The 21,393-nt window shown below is 32.9% G+C and overlaps 1 protein-coding gene across 9 annotated transcripts in view; it reads right to left on the bottom strand.

The window, feature by feature from the left end:
- Positions 1–21,393, bottom strand: part of TRAPPC8 (trafficking protein particle complex subunit 8) — an 87,720-nt gene that overhangs the window by 16,125 nt on the left and 50,202 nt on the right. For all 9 annotated transcript variants that reach the window (XM_077900361.1, XM_077900359.1, XM_077900360.1 and 6 more), the window contains 11 exons: positions 19,861–20,055; positions 19,325–19,455; positions 17,070–17,144; positions 16,444–16,570; positions 15,892–16,046; positions 9,503–9,945; positions 6,003–6,150; positions 3,865–3,961; positions 2,578–2,646; positions 2,432–2,490; positions 34–201 (listed from right to left, as the gene is read on the bottom strand). In XM_077900361.1, the coding sequence (XP_077756487.1) occupies positions 34–201; positions 2,432–2,490; positions 2,578–2,646; positions 3,865–3,961; positions 6,003–6,150; positions 9,503–9,945; positions 15,892–16,046; positions 16,444–16,570; positions 17,070–17,144; positions 19,325–19,455; positions 19,861–20,055 (1,667 nt within the window). The remainder of the gene's footprint in view (positions 1–33; positions 202–2,431; positions 2,491–2,577; positions 2,647–3,864; positions 3,962–6,002; positions 6,151–9,502; positions 9,946–15,891; positions 16,047–16,443; positions 16,571–17,069; positions 17,145–19,324; positions 19,456–19,860; positions 20,056–21,393) is intronic.

Raw genomic sequence — 21,393 nt, forward strand, 5'->3', positions numbered from 1 at the left:
CAAGGTTTGCTGAAATAATTCAGTAACACATACCTTCCATAATACGACAATATTCAAATCCACCTCACTGCACTTCTGAATTAATCTCACAGCATCCTCTATTGACTGTTTTTCTGCATGCACAGATAGCTGGGCTTTCTTTAATTCAGAAGATAAACTTCGATAAAAGAAGTCTGCACATGGACTTGCTGAACTTATTATCTGTTAAAAGAAAATCACTTATCTACATAAATGTTTTCAACTAAATATACCCTGCTACAATTTATATTTCTCTATATACCAAAAGGCTTTTATTCAATAATTTCTTGTCAATTTGTCAATACAAGAAGGCTATAAAACACAATAAGACATTTAAACACCTAAAATATTTGATACAAATTACCCTGAATCTTAAAGCTGTTACCTAGAAATAATTAATCTACACTGGATTTTAAGTTTGACCATCCAGAGAGGATGATGGGTAGTTCTAAGAAAACGAATAAAAAATAAATTACTGAAAAGTAATATTCTTTGTACTATTAAAATAACAGAAATATTTCTCATTCAGATAGTTAGAACACCAGACAACATCCAATTAAAACAGAATGCAAATGGAACTACTGGTCTTAATGTGGCTTTTATACTTGAAGGAAAAAAAACATGAGAAGAAAAGAATTTTTTAAAAAAATTTTAAATGGAGGAATCCCTGGATGGCTCAGCGGTTTAGTGCTGCCTTCAGCCTAGGGTGTGACCTGGAGACCCAGGATCGAGTCCCATGTCAGGCTCCCTGCATGGAACCTGCTTCTCCCTCTGCCTGTGTCTCTGCCTCTCTCTCTCTCTCTGTGTTTCTCATGAATAAATAAATAAAATCTTAAAAAAAAAAAAATTAAATGGAATCAAAACTGCAAGATTTCCTTTAATGGAATATTGTGTTTCACAGTAAAATCCCTACACTTATGATTCCCTGCATTCTAGGCTATATTTTATAGATACTAAGTTTCAAGTTAATTATTAAATATTAATAAATATATGTTTCCCCCTTTAAGAGTGAACTATTTTCTGGTAAATAATTGTCCCCATAGGTTTCTCATTAATCTGTAGTGCTTGGTGAGTTCTATTTACTCAACCAGATTCATCAAAAGGGAAAATGTCTTTGTTTCTGCCTTCTTCAGTACTCCTATACAAAATTATCTGGCAACAAATACAATAAAAATTACAATCTTAATACAATTTAAGGATCTTGATTATGTCTCTAAGGATTTTAAGTTTCAAAAAGAAATAAACAGAACAAATAACTTGAAATCATGAAACCTAAACTCAAATCATTCAGGCGGCACAGTGTCGCCAAAAGTCATACTTGTTTTGGAATTACTGGACTTTTGGTACATTGAGATACTTCTAAAAAATTATTTCTTCAAATAGTCAAAAGATAGCCATAAAGAGTCTGTCAGATGAAGGCAAACAGCAAGAGAAATACAAAAGTATAAGAATGTTTAGGATTATCAAAGGAAAACAAACAGTAACAGAAATAGTAGCAATAATAACAGTAACAGGGCATAGCTACATGGAATTTTACACTCTTGGTCCAGTATTTCTCAAAGCAGATCACCAGATCACCTATTCAGATTATCTACAGAGCTGGTTGAAAATTCTTATTCCCAAACTCCACCCAAGACGTAATGAGCCACAGTTCTAGAGGTGGGGAGGCAAAGCTTCATCTTTACAAAATTTCCTGTATCAAAAATAGGGTCTGTAGACTGGTAACCTCAACATCACCTAGGAGCTTATAATAATTTAGTATGCATATTTTATAATAAGTAAACTCTAAATCCAACGTGGGCTTAAACACACAACCCCAAGATCAAGAGTCACATGTTCTATTGAGTGCACCAGCCAGGTGACCCAACTTATAATAATTTAGAATCTCAGGTCCCACCCCTAGGCCTACTGAACTAAAATCCGCATTTTAACAAGAGCCTCAGCTTACTCATATGCACATTCTCTGTAAGTCTGTAAACCACTGCTTTAGGTGATCTTACGAATAATTAAGTTGGACTATCACTGTCCTAAACAATATATTTAAAATCACAGAAAAGTTTATTATTTGGATGTCAGAACCATGTGATATACCAAAATCTAGACAATAACACCTTTATGTCCCAGTGTGATCACTTTCCCTAATTAAGTAAGTTCCCTTGTATAATCCAATTTCGTTTTTTAATCCCAAGGATCATACTTTTTTCCTGTGATATTCTCAAAAGGAAGTTTTAACTATTAAAATGATAAAATCCATATAGCATTTCTGGTCTGTTTTGGAACATGAAGGTAGTAAGTTGCAAAACCCAACAAAGTTGAAAAGATTTGGGGGGTTACTAAAGCAAAAGTTTTGCCAAAATAGATATTCTAGAACTTTGACTTTTAAAAATCAAATGCCATTTGCTTATTTGCATACCTGTTCATTTCCAAAGATGATATCTGCAAAGGTATATTTTTCTGAGGGCTGTGTGGCAACTGAAAAACGGGAAAACAAACTAATCATATCATTGGCATGAAATATAAAATGGCTATTAAGAAAGTATGAAAATAAAATGAATTTACCTTCTTTTTCTTTACACCGTATTGCCTTGAAGCAAAATTTTCCCTTCTCCCTACTGGCAAGTTTGGCATCTAGAAAGCAAAGAAAAAATTTCAAAGATCTTTCTCAGCTTATGACATGGTAAAACCTAATTCATTATTCAAACTTCCTTAGTCAAACTGGGAAATAATTCATAATTATAAATAATGTTTAATGAAAAACATCTTTGTTTTCATCTCCATAAAGTAAATTTCACTCAGCTCTTTTAAAGGATGAAATTCAATTTTCTTGAAATATATATTCATGTGTGCATGTGTGTGAGAGACAGTACAGATAAAAAAGTTTAAAAAGATCAAAACCTGGGAACCAGGAAGTCCACAATTGCATCAATCTATCATTTCGTTTCCTTTCAGTATTTATTCACATGCATGATATCCAGATTGTTATATGTACACATTGTGTATGATGCATTTTCTCACTATTCCAAACACTTTTAAAATGTTAATATATTTTAATGACTAAAAATAGACTTGAGCTGTAATTAAATTTAAATTAAAGCCACAGTGAATTTTTCTGTACTAACTATAACCTTGCAATAAACTACTCTGCTTTCAATGTATGGGTTTTGAATTAATTCCTTTGTATAAAACCAAAAGTAAGGTTTACTAGAAGGCTAAATATGAGTTTAAATATTTTTATATCTTTTGAAATGTACTATATAATTCTTCTCCAGAAAGAGCAAATATCCTTTTGTCAGCTTCACTCCACTCTTATAAGCACTGGCATACTCATATTAATGCCAGGACAATAAAATGACAGAAATATTCTGGAAAACAATTTGTCAATATATATCACAAGTATGTATATTCTTCTGTTTGAGCGTGTGTGTGTGTGTGTGTATATATATGGAAATACACAGAAAAATCAATCACTATAGAGGTATTGTTATACACAGAAAAAACAGCCTACGATGGCAAAGGAAACAAAAAGAAACTTCCATATTCTAGTCTACATGTTTCTGTATGATTTGAAATTTTAAAAGTGATCATGTACTCAAGCACCAGTTTTCCAACTGAATAAAGAAAATGCAAACAGAAAGATGTGGAAGAGAATAAAAAGATGAGGAAGAACGGATTAAGAAAGGTAATTTGGTTTGCACTCACAAACTAAAGAACACACAACTTAATGCTTAAAAAAGTTCATTATAAAAAAGGTACCAACAATCTATATTATAATACTACACTAAAAAAAAAAAAAAGCAAGCAATGAAGATGTGAGAATTTACTATGAAGAGGGAAAAAGGCACAAACCTTTGTTTTCAGAGAGATTTACAGATTTCTGTAACCTCCAGTGTTTGCTACTGCTTGATACTTGTACTATATGGAATTCCTTAACACCTGCTTCACTCTATCAAAAAGAAATAAAGAGGGTCATTTAGAACTTAGGAGCATGAACTTAAAATATTTTAATGAATACAATATTCTGACACTGCTACCAAAGTACTGATTAACATAAAATGAAATTTTTACTTTGAAATAAACAATATAGGTTTTGGAAAGCTTAAGTTACTTAAACTCTTCTTAAACATTGTTTTTGTGTGTGTTTTTTTTTGTTTTGTTTTGTTTTTTGTTTTTTAAGTAGGCTCCAAACCCAGAATGAAACTCAATGCATGCTTGAACTCACAACCCTGAGATCAAGACCTGTGAGTTGAGATCAAGAGTTGGGACATTTAACTGACTGAGGTACCCAAGTGCCCCCTCCTTAAACAGAGAAGTCAAGAGACACCTGGGTGGCTCAGTAGGTTAAGTATCTGCCTTCGACTCAGGTCATGATCCCAGAGTCCTGGGACTGAGCCCCACATTGAACTGTGTATCAGGCACCCTGCTCCATTGGGAATCTGCTTGTCCCTTTCCCTCTGCCTGCCACTCCCCTGTTTGTGCTCTTGTCAAATAAATAAAATATTTAAAGAAAACAGAGAAGTCAACATTTTATCTAAGAACTATTTTTAACTATAATGTACACCCAGTGGCAAATTTTAAAATACTACAAGTTATTCAGTTATTAGAAGCTGTAATAATGAGTTACTGTTAGTATTTAATAGATCAAATTTGTGGTCGGTTTTTTAAAAAGATTTATTTATTTTAGAGAGGAGAGAGCACGCCTGTGTAAGCATGGGAGAGCAGGGCAGAGAGAGAGAGAGAGAAACTTAAGTAGACCCTACACTGCCTACACTGAGCACAAAGCCCAAGGGTGGACGTAGGGGGGACAATTGGGGGTGGGGTACAGCAGACTCGACCTTACCACCCTGAAATCATGACCTGAGTCTAAAGCCAAGAGTCAGAGGCTTAATCAACTGCACCATCCAGGTGCCCCTTGTCAATTTTTAATCAAAACTGTAGCATTTTCTTTTTATTTCTTCTAATCTTTCTGAGATCGCTCATTCTCATCAAGACAAAACAAACAAGAAAAATAACAAATCAGAATCCCAATACACAGCCAATGCACATAAAGTTAAATTATACATAGTTTTTTATTCTCCTGAATAAGAGCTAATTTGAAATTATTAAAATTTTAAATTGTGTGAACAAATGCTATTTTCTTTGACGAACACCAAAGTATTAGCATATAAACCCCAATTTATCTTAAAAAGAGACAATCTTACAAATTTATAAAGCCATAAGCAAAGGACATTACAGAATAAGTAACACTTCAAAGAAGTTATCTGAACTTAATCAACCTGAAGCTAAGATGATATTTTATTCATGAGATTTCATTCCCTTCTATAATATTCATTTTTATATTTAGAATATATAAATAGGAATGGTAAAATGTTTGAAATGCTTTATATGAAGAAAATGATACTCTCAAAAATGTGTAAGTGAAGGTTATCAAGTTAATATGGAATGTGAAATCCTAACAGAACTTTGCAAATTTAGTTACATCAATAGATTCTTAATGGTGAGACTAGGGGCGCCTGGGTGGCTCAGTCAGTTAAGCATCTGCCTTAGGGTCAGGTCATGATCCCAGGTTCTGGGATTGAGTCCTGCATAGGGCTCCGTGCTTAGAGGGGAATCTGCTTCTCCCTCTCTCTCTCTCTCTACCCCTCTCCCTGCTCATGCTCTCGGTCTCAAATAAATAAAACCTTTTTAAAAAAATGGTAAGACTAGAAAGCACTTTATCAGATTTATTTGGTGCTGAATTACTCACATATGGGGCTATATATCTTATGAATATGTATCACATTAATGCCACCAGGTCCTTTTATTTGAAGAGAGACTTAAAATTACAAAGCTAATAGAAAATTAAGATGTTTTCACACTGTTCTATATGAACATTCCCAAATCCCTAGCTTATGACATCTTGTGGGGAAAAAAAAAATCCTTTACTAAAAACAAAGGAAACATTTCAAATGTAATTAAAATTAAAATTTAGTTTTAAACCAACTTACAGTATTGGTATTTTCCACATCCACAAAGACTAGCATATTGCCGCCTCTGCCCTCCTCATCTTCAAGAGAATTACTTCTGCAGACAGTGGCTCGTACATTCAAAGACCGACTGGTACAAATGACTGCAGTGTGTCTTAATATTCTGTGGCTGAAGAAATAAAAAATTGTAGATTTAATAGAAGAACCTCTCCATGTATTTTGATTCTCTAGTTCTTTAAAAACCTATTGCTCTCAGGACCAATCATACTCAAAAACAAAGAGCATAATACAGTAAAATTATCCAGTTAGGATAACTTCAGTTCAATTTTTTCTTCTCAGTTTGGAAGGAAACTAATAGTCCCCCAACTCTGGGCATGTCTGCTCACCAAACTCATCAGTACAGCACATGAAAATAATTTTCATGTAGCAATATACGGATTATGCCTCTTCCCTGACAACAGTTCTGAAGCAAGTGATCCCCTATCAAGTAAACCCCAAACTTTCATCTGGCATTCAAAGCCCTCCACAACAGAGCTCTTTACATTTCAATGTTAATTCCCCTTTACTCCTTTTTTTAAAAAATATTACCTCTTAAATTTTTTTTAAGTACAATTGAAATACAATATCCTAGGAGTTTCAGGGATAAATTATAGTGATTCAGTATTTGGAAGCACTATGAAATGATCCCTTTGATAAATCTAGTTGCCATCTGTCATCATACAAAACTATTTTAATATCACTAACTATATTCCTTTTACATTATGTCCCCATGACTTACTTAAGAATTGAACATTTGTACCTCTTAATCCTTTTCACCTATTTCACCTACCCCAATACCCCCTCCCCATTCTGATAACCAGCAGCTTCTTTCTGGTGTCTAGGAGTCTGTTTCTATTTTGTTTTTTGAATTCTATATATAAGTAAAATAATATGGTCTTTCTGTCTTATTTTACTTAGCATAATACCCTCTCGGTCCACCCATGTTATCACAAATGGCAAGATTTCATTTTTTTTTTTTTTTACGGCTGGGTTACATTCATGTGTGTGTGGTGTGTGTGCATGCACATACACCTTTATGCTTAGAGATGGACACCTAGGTTGCCTCCATACCTCGGCTATTGTAAATAATACTGCAATGAACACAGGGGTATATATATCTCTTTGAAATAGTTTGTTTTCTTCTGGTAAATACCCCAAATCGGAACTGTTTGATGGTGTGGTGGTTCTATATTTTATTTTTTTGAGGAACTTTTATACTGTTTTCTGTAAGTGGCTGTACCAAGTCACATTTCCACCAACAGTGTATGTAGGTTCCTTTTTCTCCACATCCTCAACAACACTTACTATTTTATGTCTTTTGGTAACAGTCAATCTGATAAGTATGAGATAACATCTCATTGCGGTTTTGATTTGCATTTCTCTGATAAGTGATGCTGAGTATTCTTTCCTTTGCCTGTTGGCCTATCTTAAGTCTTCTTTTGAAAGATGTCTACTCAGATCCCCTGCCCATTTTTAAATTCTTTTAATATTAGACTGTGTAAGTTCTTTATATATTTTGGGTTTATTAGGCTGTGTAAGTTCTTTGTATATTTTAGATATTAATCCCTTATTGGATGCATGATTTGCAAATACCTTCTCCCATTTGGCAGGATGCCTTTTTGTTTTGCTGACGGTTTCCTTCACTGGCAAAAGCTGCGATCCCATTGGTTTTAGCTTGCCGCCTTTGCCTGAGAAGAACCCCCCCCCCAAAAAAATATTGCTAAAATCAATGTCAAAGAGCTCACTGCCTATGTTTTCTTCTAGTTTTATGGCTTCAAGTCTTACATTTAAGTCTTTAATCCATTTTGAATTATCTTTGTGTGTGGTATAAGACAATGGTCCAGGTTCATTCTTTTGCATGTAGCTATCCTGTTTTCCTAGCATCATTTATTGAAGAAACTATTTTCTCCATTGTATATTCTTGCCTCCTTTGTCATAGATTAACTGACCACATATACATGCATTTATTTTGGGGCTCTCTATTCTGTTCTGTTACTCTCTGTGTCTGTTTTTGTGCCAGTATCATACTGCACTGATTACTAACTACAGCTTTGTAGTATGGCTTGAAATCAGGAAGCATGATAGCTCCAGCTTTATTGTCCTTTTTCGACGGCTTTGGCTATTTGGGGTCTTTTGTGGTTCCGTACAAATTTCAAGATTCTTTGTTCTGGTTCTGTAAAACGCGCCATTGGTATTCTGATAGGAATTTTAATGAATCTGTAGAGTGCTTTGGGTAGTATGAACATTTGAACAATATTAATTCTTCCAATCCATGAACACAGTGTATCTTTCCATTGATTTGTGTCATCTCAATTTCTTTCATCAATGTCTTATAGTTTTCAGAGCATAGGTCTTTTACTTCCTTGATTAAATTTATTCCTAGGTATTCCTTTGTAAGCGACTATAAATAGGACTGTTTTCTTAATTTCTCTTTCTGATAGTTCATTATAAATATATAGAAATGCAATTGATCTCTATATGTTTTGTAACCTACAACTTTACTGAATTCAGTAATAAAAAAAATTTATTAGTTCTAGTATTTTCCCCTTTACTTCTTTTACACATATTTAGACACTGTGACCAAATTAACTATACTCAGTTAATATTTCCTAATTTACAAATCTTCATTTATATTTATAGTCACTCCCTGGAATACTCACTACTCTCTTGCCTATCCCCCTGGATATCCAAATTCTGAAATCTTTACATTCTCTGGAAGCTCATTTCATCACTACTATATTCCACAAAGCCTTCCCTTACTGCCTTGGCCAGAGGATGCTCTACTGTCTTCCAAATGAGAATTAATATTTATTGAGTATTTCAAATGTCCCCATACTTATAAATAATTTATCATTTTGTCCTCACAATAAGTCTTGCAAGATATTTTAAATATTCCATTAATAAATGGAGTAACACAATTACTTCTAATTAATTTTATAAAAGTGGCAATGGCATTATCACAAATAAAATAATCTGTTGTTTAATAATATATGGGCCACATACCTTTGTGAACAACAATGTTTGATTTCTTCAGTGACCCTCATTATAACACCACCCTAATCATCTGTTCTGCAAGTACATACTTTTCCCCCATATATTCTCAGGGGTCAGGAGATGGTACAAAGGAAAAGGAAAGGTAAAATAATTTTCTTGCAACAGGATGATTATATGGTTATCTTCATATACAAATGGTATTTGTAAGTTTCATTATTATGTGATAACTTTGGTTAGAATACTTAGTTTTATCAGAGAATCATGAAGTTTATAGATAGAAGCCACTAAAAAGATTAAAATAGCTTCATTTTTTTCTACTTTAAGCTATTAGGACTTATATTAGGGACACAAATATAAACATCATGCACAATTTGGAAGAGGGTAATTTCTTAAGAAACAATGACATATGTTAACAAATACCAAAATGTTTATTTGAATTTGTGCACATACATTAAGCAGGTTAATCAAGAAAATTTTATAATACTCACCGTATTTTAGGTTGCTTTTTAACACTTTCATAGTAAAACAAAAAGTTAATTTCATGGACACCTTCTTCATCAGGCCCACGTAACCACATTGGTAGCTGAACTGAAGCCCCAGGTAGAAGAACAGTGTCAGGAAGGGGAACAGGAATCACCTCTGGCTGACTTCCTATGCCAGTGCCAAAGTCCACAGAGGAAGCTGATGATATGAGTGCTGTACACACAGAGGTAGAATCTGTCACAACAGTCTTGTAAGCACTACAGTTCTCAGAAGCTGAGGGACTTAGTGGTGTTAGAACAGCTGTGTTACCACCAAAAGTAAAGAACTCTGGACGTTTAGAAACAACCTTCAATCCAGTAAGAGGACATTTGCTGACATTGACAAATTCTACATATGCTTTTCGGATTTCTCCACAGAGGAGCCCTGTAGGAAAATGTATAAAGAACACCTGCATTGGAGGGAAAAAATATTATTATATTGCTTGTTAAAAATTCCAAACCTCTAATGAATAACAATTTAAGATACTATTTCTTTACTAAAGGTTTACAATTATTTTATTAATTCTCTTTGATATCTCCCTGAATATGTGGCAATTAACAACTCCATTTAAGAAAAGATGAGACAGGGCAGCCCAGGTGGCTCAGTGGTTTAGCACCGCCTTCAGCCCGGGGTTTGATCTTGGACACCTGGGATTGAGGCCCACATCAGGATCCCTGCATGGAGCCTGCTTCTGCCTGTGTCCGTGCCTCTCTCTCTCTCTGTGTCTCTCATGAATAAATAAATAAAATCTTTAAAAAAAAAAAAAAAAGAAAAGATGAGACAGAGACCAATGCTATTCAGTAGCAGATTGCAGAGTTACAAATTAAAGATAAAATATCAGACACAAGTAAGCTATCAGCAAAACTTTGACAACTATGTAGACTATGGACAAATTACAAGTAATTTAACATGACTATGTGAATTAAATCATTATCAGTTGAGAAGCCCTATAATGTCAAATTATGCAACAATTTTTATATACATTAAGATGCAAAGATACACCATAGGTCTTTTTTTTTTTTTAATTTTTTTTTTTTTAATTTATTTATGATAGTCACAGAGAGAGAGAGAGATAGGCAGAGACAAAGGCAGAGGGAGAAGCAGGCTCCATGCACCGGGAGCCCGACGTGGGATTCGATCCCGGGTCTCCAGGATCGCGCCCCGGGCCAAAGGCAGGCGCCAAACCGCTGCGCCACCCAGGGATCCCTACACCATAGGTCTTAAAAGGGAAGGATATACAGATCCATGATTCCATATCTATAATTTTAAAACCCAAAAAGCCCTGAACAACCTCAAACTTTTAGTAACTCACATGAGAGCAAAACCCAATCTAACAGAGGCTTTTTAAACCCTTTCCTATTCAGCGTGATATTCATGTGGTTCACTCACACAATATTAAATGTGCTTGATTTCCAGATGTTACCACAAACCCAATGGGGTTATATAACACTTCAGATATAAACACATGCATACATACACACACAATTTCTAAAAATTAAGGATATAAAAGTGATTTTCAACACACATCTGGCCTTAGGATTCCCAATAAGGGAATGTGAAGGTATACTAGAGAGGCAGAAATATGGGGTAACAAAATCGTCTAGTAAGTTATTTGCATTGAAAAGATGGTTAAGTATAAATGTCAGTACACTAATAGCATCTAAGAAAGGAGGGATATGAAGGTAAAAGCATGAGAAAAAAATATTCTAATAAAGTTATGGCTTGGCAGTACCATAGGAGTGATTAAAATCCAGTGGAAATACCTACGTTTCTTAATAATCTAAGTTTGAATGGAACTTCACTATGGCCATAGTCTTAAGGAAGCAGATAAATTTTGTGGACAACAGAAGCTTTAACAATGGGTATGAAAAAATAAAGAATTAACGTAGAAATCCAAAACACAGGTTAAGATAGGGGGAAAAAAACAAGACAAAACTGGGCATAGTATTGTATTAAAGACACCGACTATGTACTGATTAGCCAGTGTCAAATAAACTTAGTCAAGTAAGTTAAAACTTGTGAAGGAATGTAAATTTTGAGATATGTCAAAAACAGTTGAAAGAGTACTGGAAAGACACACTAAAATACATGGACACCTGATTACCACCAAGACAGCTCAGGCACTGGTAAAATGGGAAGGGTGCTGGAATTAGCAGAATAGTGATGCACTGATACTACGTAACATATCTTCAGAATAAAAATTTTACTAAATATTTGCTCTTTAAAAATAATCAATATATCTAACCTTTACTTCAAGTACACAATTGCTTAAAGTCCTTTTTGTGACAGCTTTAAATTTAAATGGCCAATAAGACCAAGACCCAGGACTCTCCCTTCCACTAATTTCTCCTAAAGATATACATGTGAGTAGAAAGTAGTATGCATAAGGCTATTCACTGTGGTTTTATCTGTAACAGAAAATGATTAGACACAAATCAAATGTCTATCACGCAAGTCTTGTTGAATAAACTATGGTACATCTACACAACATAATGCCTACACAGTGGAGACTCAAAGAGGCCTGCTCTTCTCTCTACTTTTCTGTATTAAAATTTTTCCTAACACAAAGTAAAAAATAAATGATGGAAGTTTTGGAGTAACACCACTTTCTTGAATACAACTTGAGAACAAAATATTTCTGATCCCCAATTTCTAGTAAGTGGCTATAGTTCACAGCTCATAGTCTACTTTCAGTGTGGTAGTATACACATGACATTTTAATTCTTATCTCTTTTCAATGGGCTTAATTTTCATCCTCACTCTTGTTTTGGTTAATACATATTACAAGGGATTATTTCATCAGATACTAGACTGGTAACTTCTTTCACTACTCCCTTAATTCAAAATATACAAAGTACTTCTGACATAAGATAGTAGAAATAGGAATATTCCATGAAATCTCTTCCCAATATTAATGTCTACCACTATTGATCCACATATAATAAAAAGTCTTTTTATTTGACTTCATCCTGTGGTTTGTTGGATTAACCAATTTCTCTAATATCTTAGTAGAAAATACTGAGTAATGTTTAAGGTAGTGAACATTAAGTGACTTTGAGGCTTTCTACAGTGCCTTCTTTCCCTCTCCTGAAGAGTCACTATTCTCAAACTTGTTTAAGTCATTATGTAAACTGCTTCCAACTTTGCCCGAAAGTATTGTTTTCAACTTTAAATAAACTCTAATCTAGACATATACTGTGCTTAAACCACTTAACTGTCTTTAAATTCTCACTCTAATGAAACCGAAATTGGAAATGTAAAATGGTAACTTATAGATGTGGCTGAATGCATGAAAGACAAACAAAATTCCTATTAGGAAACCTGTACCAATAACGAGGAACTCATAGAAAAGGCCTCTGACCTAAATCCACTTCCCCAACCCCAAAATAGCGAATAAATGTACATTTGTATGTTTTCTTAAGATAAAATATTTAGAGTATGGGTCTATTTTATTTTTTTGTTATTTACTTTACAACCTTTTTTGTTTAATCAGCCAAACACCAATTGTCATTATGTAGAATAAGAGGTCCTCTGTTAAAATACTCTCTTCAAGGAGAACTACATCTGTAACAAAGTTTTTTAAAAACCCACTACAGTATACAAGAAGAAAAGTACAGAACTAGCAATATCAAAAACAAAATAAAATATAAATTTGAAGACTATTGGGTTAAACAGATTTAAAATCAAACACCATCTGGTTCAACTTTCCTCATTTCATAAGAGAAGAAACTTCCGAAGGTAATTAGAAATAGGGCTTAGAAAGAAGTCTAAAAGTAAGGTTCTATACATAATTTGTCATCTGAGAAATTGTGCACTTAAAAGCCACTTGTACTTTTACCAATCTTAATAATGAAGACCATCTTAATAATACGATACAATGAAAATTATAAGCTAGTAAAATCATTAAAAATAGAGTATTTTAGTATCCCCTAGAGACTGATCTCAATTTAACCATAGTAGTCAGAATCTTCCCTTTTGAAAGTAAAGCTCTAGCAAACTCTTACATATAGAATTCCAAGCAAACTGTATATTAATTAGTGACTTCTAATCTAAAATGATGAATAGACCTAAAAATAAAATTTGGATTTCAACGCATTTCAATCTTTAGCCTTAGAATGACTAGGTGTAGCAAAGCAAATCCTAATAAAAACCCAATACATTACTATGGGAACTTGACAATCTTGGATAAAAATGACACAAGTGTAAGAAAAAAGAAAAAAATTAAAGACTATGAGAAATATTCAGTTTGCCAGATTAAGAAAAATAATAAAGCTAGAATCTAGTATTGACCCAGAAACATGAGGAATTATTATCAAGCAGAATAAGTATCATCCAAACAAAACAAAATAAAACATCCAAAAGACAAAAAAAAACAGGTATGCATACTTTTTGGGATATTAGTATATTAGAAAGATGATATAATAAGTTTCTAATATTCAATTTAAAATAATTAGGACTAGAAACAAAGTTTCATTCCCTACCCCTTGACATTCAATAGAGTATTATTCCTTTGGATTTAAAAAGAATATAAACATTAAAAAATAAAACTGTAAAAGTTCTGACTACAGAAGTCTCTGTAAGTAATTATAAAACTCAGAAACAACAAAGGACAATCAGATAGGACTTCATGTATGTTAAAAACCTTAACATGGTGAGAGACACCAAATCAAAGTTAAAATATGTGTAAAATATTTATCAATCAGAGACTAGCACTAAAGTTAATCTGTAAGTCTATTTGCCCTACACAACTCTTTAAATGAAACAATGAAGCAAGTGTAAAACCTGGGCAAAATACATGTAGCTCAGCAGTACCTTCCCCTCAACACACACACACACACCATCTTTTCATGAATATACCTACTCCTTCCCCACTACAAGCATAAGATGACGGACCATAAAAATCATCCAGTGAGAAAAGGGAAACGATAGCCAATTCAAAGGATATCAACAGGTATCATATGGACATATGGAAGGAGAAATCATATGATCAAAAAAACATATGAAGACTGATCAATCTTATCAGACATCAGAGAAATGTAAATAAAAGAATGTCATTTTTCACCAATCTGATTCACAAAAGTTAAAAAAAAAAAAAAAGTGGTAATATCCAGTATGACATAGATGTGAAGCAATGGATGTGAAGCATTCTCAAGGAAAAGTGCAAATTGCTACAGACTTGCTGAAGGTAATTTTGTAGAATATTGCGAAATTGTTTTATTTATATGCCCTTTGGCCCCAATTCCACTTTCATATAAACTAGAATATGGATAACATATATACATAATGTGATTTACTGAGGAACTGTCAGTAATGATGAAAAACCAGAACTACATTCATCAATAGATAAATGATTAAAATACATTATGATATATATACATAAGGAATGCCATATACAGCTGTAAAAAAAGGAATTTTTACTGAATGAAAACAAAGACTAAGCAAGTAAGAGTAAAACGTACAGTAGGATTCCATTTATAATTACTAAAACTACATATGAGTGTACAATGAAAGGTCTGAAAAGAGAAACACCGATTTAGTATCACTAGCACTTTTAGAAGGTAAATAGCTAAGCTTCTAACTCTTTTAAGTAGGAAAACTTGAGAAAGCAGGAGGAAAAGACCTTCTGCCAGTGTTTGTGACACTACATGACGCTGCCACTGGTCCAAGGCAGGCCAAATTTCTCTCCCACAAACTTGAAACTTGTAATAAAGTGGCACAAAGATTGGAAAAGTTGTTAGATTAAGGTCATATCGAAAGCAATGCTTTCTAAAGGCTTACAAACATTTGCTGCTAAATTTCTTGGACGTGCCAAGTCCTTATTCTACTTTGAGACTTATTGTTCAATAATACTTTAGTTTCTAAAGATGTTCCAATATCCTTCAACTAAATAATAAACATTTTTTCTTTTGACTTATGCTACCTAGCCATCAGTTTCTATCTTCTGTAACCTAAAAAAGCTTTAACTTAGATGGCATGAAAGTTGGGTAGGGTAGGAAACAGAGAACTGAAGGGAATATTGGTTTTTATTCATATATTTATGTATTTTGCTTAAACTTTTTATAAGCATTAATTCCCATATTATTTTTGTACCTTATCAAAAAAGAGCCACTGATTTTAATAAACAAAGTGTTCTTTAAATATATTTTCTCAATTTCCATTAATATTTTGAGGTTTATATTTTATAACCTGGCTATGATTTATCTTTGTGAATTAGATATATTTAACTCTAGTTGAATAATTAAAAAGTATGGTTCAATGTAATATCACTAACTTCAAAGTAAAATTCATTTATTGAAAATGTAATCTGACCTTATAGACAATTCATTAATCCATGAAGTTTTAAAAAGTGAAATACCTCCAATAGTGGCATTTCCGCTGTGATAATGGGATCTAAACGTCGATCAGGACCATATTTAATAGATGTTTTCTCTTCTTTTGTATTGTTAAGCCGAGGACCTTGAATTTCTAAATCCTGTCTCCCTCGGACTGACATACTCAAGGAATGTTTTCCTGAAACAAAAAACAATCAATGCCCTAAAATAATTTGGTATGTTAAATGATATCAATTTAACCTAAGTACTGTAACTTTCAGATTATTTCTAGAAAATTTCTAGACAATTACTGAGCAGCATGGTTAATCAAAGAATTAAGTATATTTTATTTTTATGTTTAACCACACCTATTGTATGATGCTTAATTTCTTGTTAGGATTTACTTATTTTGAGATACAAAATACATTAGAGGGGAATAAAGTTGATTTTTGAAGCAATGGAAGAGTTTAAAATTATCCAAATACCTTTGTTAAGGTACATTAAACCTATTTTAAAAACATCTCATTTTCATTCATTTTATTCTACAGACTTTTAATTACTAGTTCTGTATCTGTTGAGCAATGTTATAATTTTACCTGTGTGACATCCAGGAAGAGCACCAATGCCATCTACTGTCATGTAGCCCTGAATAGTGCCAAGATTATAAACAACTCCCAGAATATGCAGCTCCCCCATGTGATGGGGAAAGAGCTTTAGTCTTGCCTGTGGAGATATTTAAGTCACTCTTATTATCTGTTTTCATTATAATCTTAAATAGTGCAATACCTAAATTTCTAATATTGCAAAAATATAAACTCATGACCTAAACTTTTGAATAATTAATTTCTTATATTGGAAAGCATTTTCTTCAAAAGAAAATTTGTAAATTCTACATGTTTACAGGCCTGGATCTTCATTAACACTTCAAAGTCAACAAAAAACAAAATATTCTGGACAAGCAAAGGTCATATGAAATTACCACACTGACTCCCTTCAAAAAAACAAAAACTTTTCACCAGGCTTCTCTGGAAATTAACAAACCAAAGACTGCTGCAAATCTACTCTTTCCAGCAACTTCCTCTTGTGCAATTCCTATTTCCTAGTCTTCCAAATTTTAGCTTTTAAGAAAGCTAGAATATAAAACAAACTGAATAAACTTGATTTTAAAATTTGTTTGCATCTTACATTTTGAAAGGCTTAAGACAAAAAAAGTAATAGTTACCACTTTAGATTCTTCACCATTAATTAAAAATTCTGAAATAACTTCAGTTCCAATCATCTCAGGTTCACCTGTTACCTGAAAAATAAATGATTTTGTAAAATAAACATTCTAATGAATAAAGTATCAGAATATTAACATTCCTATATGTCAACACTTAGAATAATAGCAATAATTATAGTTAGCATATAAGGTTCTTACTATGTGCTAAACAAAATGCAAAGTGTTTTACTTTCACACATGGAGTAAAGCCATGCAGCAGCAGAATGCATGATACATACATTTTTTCATTTAATTCAGTCCAATTCAAGAGAGGAGGATAAGTGACCTACTCAAAAGTTGCAGCCATCAAGATAAAAGTCAAGAGATAAAGTTCAGCTACTAATTGTCAACACTGGCCAAAACGGCCATTTAGTTTAATCTTGCAATAAGAGCAAAATTTCTCCATCTTCTACTCTGACTAGCCTCTTTTTCCAAATCAGCCAGTTACACAAAGTAATGGCACTTAAGTATGATGCATAAAAGACTGGCGGACAGTAAGGGCAGTAGGAAAGACCAAAAGAAGGCCTATGTCCTCCAAATCAAGGACTTCTATAAGAGACTATAATCTCTGGTCATATAACAAAGTAGAATTAACTGACTCACACTTGAGAGTAAAGCTGGTCCTCATAAACACTGTTTTACTTTTACAATGAAGTTAGTTATTTCACACAATAAAAATTACATTTCCCTGAATTCCAGTTCAGCATCTTAGTCCATCAGCAGAAGCATATGAAGAAGTCCCAAGAGTATGAAATTTACAGGAAAAAGTGTAAATTATACACAATGAAAATTTTCAGTTAACTTTAATAAACCTCCTTTAAAATCTAATATATTAAACAGACTAATACCGTTAAAAAGCTAATGGATCTTTAAAAAAATTTTTCCAAGAGAAAGCAGTGTGTGTACTTCTAATTTGTACTCCAGGCACCCAAAAACATTAGAAAAATTCATGAGGTTGCTAAAATTCCAGTCAGAATAGAGCCTACTACAAAATCTCAATCTTTCAAACTATTCACAATGAGTGTAAATAATCACAAAATGTCTTTAATGGACTTAAGACTTTAAATAAGACAATCTTTAGAAATCAAAACACTTCAAGAGAAATAACTTATAATAAAGTTGACATATATCTTCTTTCAAGTTCTCTCTCCACTAATCAGTGCCAAAATGTTGGGATATTTGCCAGTTCCAAAATAATATTTACCACGTTATTAAAGCATATAACAAGGTAGTATAAAGAGGTTAAAGTTATATACTATAGTGAATAACCTAATAAATGAGTAAAAAATGTACTGTCCTAGTTATTTCTGTTACAATCAGCTTGGTAATGAAAATTATTTGTTCAAGTCATTCCTGCTTCAAAAATAACTATCTTAAAGAGCTTATCACAGACATAAATAAAGAAAAGAAATATGTATATATAAAGACAATCCATAAAAAAATAGAAAAACTTAAACTTTACCAGAAATTAAAGAATGAGATAGAAAAAAATAAAGTAAAATTGCATTTTTCTTACCAATCAAATCTAAAGATTTTTTTTTATAAATAAGAATACTTAATGCTGCAAAAATAAGATATGCAATCCCATATATTATTGGTAAAAGCTTACTGGTATAACCTTTTTTGGAAACCAAGAGAGTACTAAAATAACATATTCCCTGAAAATGCTTTAACTTCATGCCCAGGAATCTCTACTACAAAAATGATAAGGATAAAAAAACTATACATCTAAATTTTCACCACTGTATTAATATAATAGTAAACATATGCGAACTTCTAAAACAACTATCAGGGGAGAGATATTAGGAGAGCTTATAGGTCATCCATGAGGGAACATTATACAGAAATGAAACACTGAGACATTTTAATATTAAAATATGCATATGAATCAACACAGAATGAAAAAAAAAACCCAACATACATAATATGAAAGAATCCCATACATGAGAGAAAGCATGCAAGTGAAAATGATTGAAAAGACATACAGAAAACTGTTAAAGTCACTATTTCTAAATACTAAGAAGACAGTTTTATCTTTATTCCCTATGTTCTCTGTATTCTTAATTTTCAACAATAAGCATATGTCATACTTTTTATAACTGGGAAAAATAAACATAAAAGATAAGTGTAGCTCATTAAACAAAAAATTGAAATGTTATGCATCTGTTAGGCGATTACTAAAACATGCTTATTACAAATACCTTTTAATAACTTACTAGTTCTTTAACTTCTTCATTATCCTTTCCACTACTATCTTTAGATTGAAACTTCCACAGCAATGACAAATCAGTCAGCAAAAGTGGAACCTTCAAAGGATTTCTAAAAGCCACTTCCACTGTTATTGGTTCTACAAAAGAAAGGCCTAAATTAATAACTTTAATAAATCCCACCTATCACCCCATGCTTCAATTCTCTGAATACACCTTACTTTCATAGCTCTGCATCTCTGCCTAGACTATCCTCTACCACCTTGTAAATGTCCACTTATTCAGGATTCAGTTTTAAAATGAAATCGTCTAGATTTCCCCCCAACTTCTCTGTACTAACGAATGTCATTCTAACTTCCAATAGCACAATGTATGTATATACCAGTATTAGAGCCCATTGTGCCTGATTTTATAAATGCAGCGAAGTTATGCTTCCTATTTTTTCATGCTTAGCTTCCAGTGATTTTTGGCACATAGAAAATTATCTTTTATCTGCTATAAATAAGACAAACAAAAATCCATGAATAAAAATTCAAGTATATCACCTTCTACAACTGCCAGTGGAAATCTTGAGTTATCTGAATAACTGTTCAAACAGTATTGTGTGGGGTAGAAATTGGATGGAATTACTCCTCTGTTAACAACAGCTACAACCTGTTCTTCAAGTTCTCGCCACTGCTGAGAGGATTCAGAATCATATTCCTGATCAAGACTTACATGAGTAGCTGCTTGCTTTTCACCTAAAAAAATAAAAGTCACAAACATACGTTTATTAACACATTTCGAATAAACCTTCATATCACATTTCAAATGATAACATATTTCAAATAAAAACCTAAGGTATCCAAATAAATATATATACATACTCTTGCCTATTTATCTGAAGAAAAATATCCTCTCATTAACCCTAGCCTACCTGGAATTTGACCTATAATACTGATGTTCTTTTCTTCTAGACTCTAAAAGAATGTATTTTTCCTAATATTCCACAATTTAAATGAAATACTTCAAACACACAGAAACACAGGAGAATAACAAATATTTATATATTGAAATTTAACAAATATCACCATTTGTTATAAGATCCCAAATATTTTTTATACAATAAATGTTACAAATAGAGTTACTGTCCTCTGAGTAACCCTCTCAAATCCTAGGACTCTCCACCTCCACTAGCACTTTTTTCCAGAGCTATTCCAAAGCTGAAATACAGTGTTCTCAACTATATTTGTTTTTTACCTTACCACATGAGTATACAAAAACAATGCACAGAATTGATTTGTATGCTTGAAATTTATATAAATGGAATTATGTTTGATCATTCTGTAACTTTTTTACTCACCATGATGGTGTATTATCCATATTGAAACATGTAGAACAATTTCATTTATTTCCTACAGTATGAGCCCATTGTATAAATATGCCAAAATTTATCAACACATCTATCATTTCACTTTATTTTTTTTTAAAAAAAAAGATGTATTTATTTATTTATTCATGAGAAACACACAGAGAGAGATAGGCAGAGACACAGGCAGAGGGAGAAGCAGGCTCCATGCAAGGAGCCCAACGTGGGACTCGATCCCGAGCCTTCAGGATCACACCCTGGGCTGCAGGAGGCGCTAAACCGCTGCGCCACCAGGGCTGTTCATTTCACTTTTTTTGCTATTAAAACCAATGTTGCCATAAACATCTTGATAAATATATATTTTTTAAAATATTTATTTGTTTTAGAGAGGAAAGGGGTGAGGAAGGGCAGAGTCTCAAGCCAACTCCACACTGAGTGTAGAGCTCAAAGCAGGGCCTGATCCCATGACGCTGAGACCACAACCCAAACCAAAACCAAGACTCAGACACTTAACCAACAGCACCACGTAAGCACTCATTGATAAATATTTTTTAAAAAAATACTAAATTAAATCTCAAGGAGAAACATATTTAGCTCAAATATAAGAATGCTTAGAATTACAAAGTTTACTTTAACGTATTTATACTTTTTGGCCCAGTACTACCATTCTAAGGTTCAATCCTAAGAAAATAAGCCTATATCTTAAAATGTCTTACAATAAGAACAGCAG

This window comes from Canis aureus, chromosome 6, assembly GCF_053574225.1.
Source record: "Canis aureus isolate CA01 chromosome 6, VMU_Caureus_v.1.0, whole genome shotgun sequence".
NCBI lineage: Eukaryota > Metazoa > Chordata > Mammalia > Carnivora > Canidae > Canis > Canis aureus.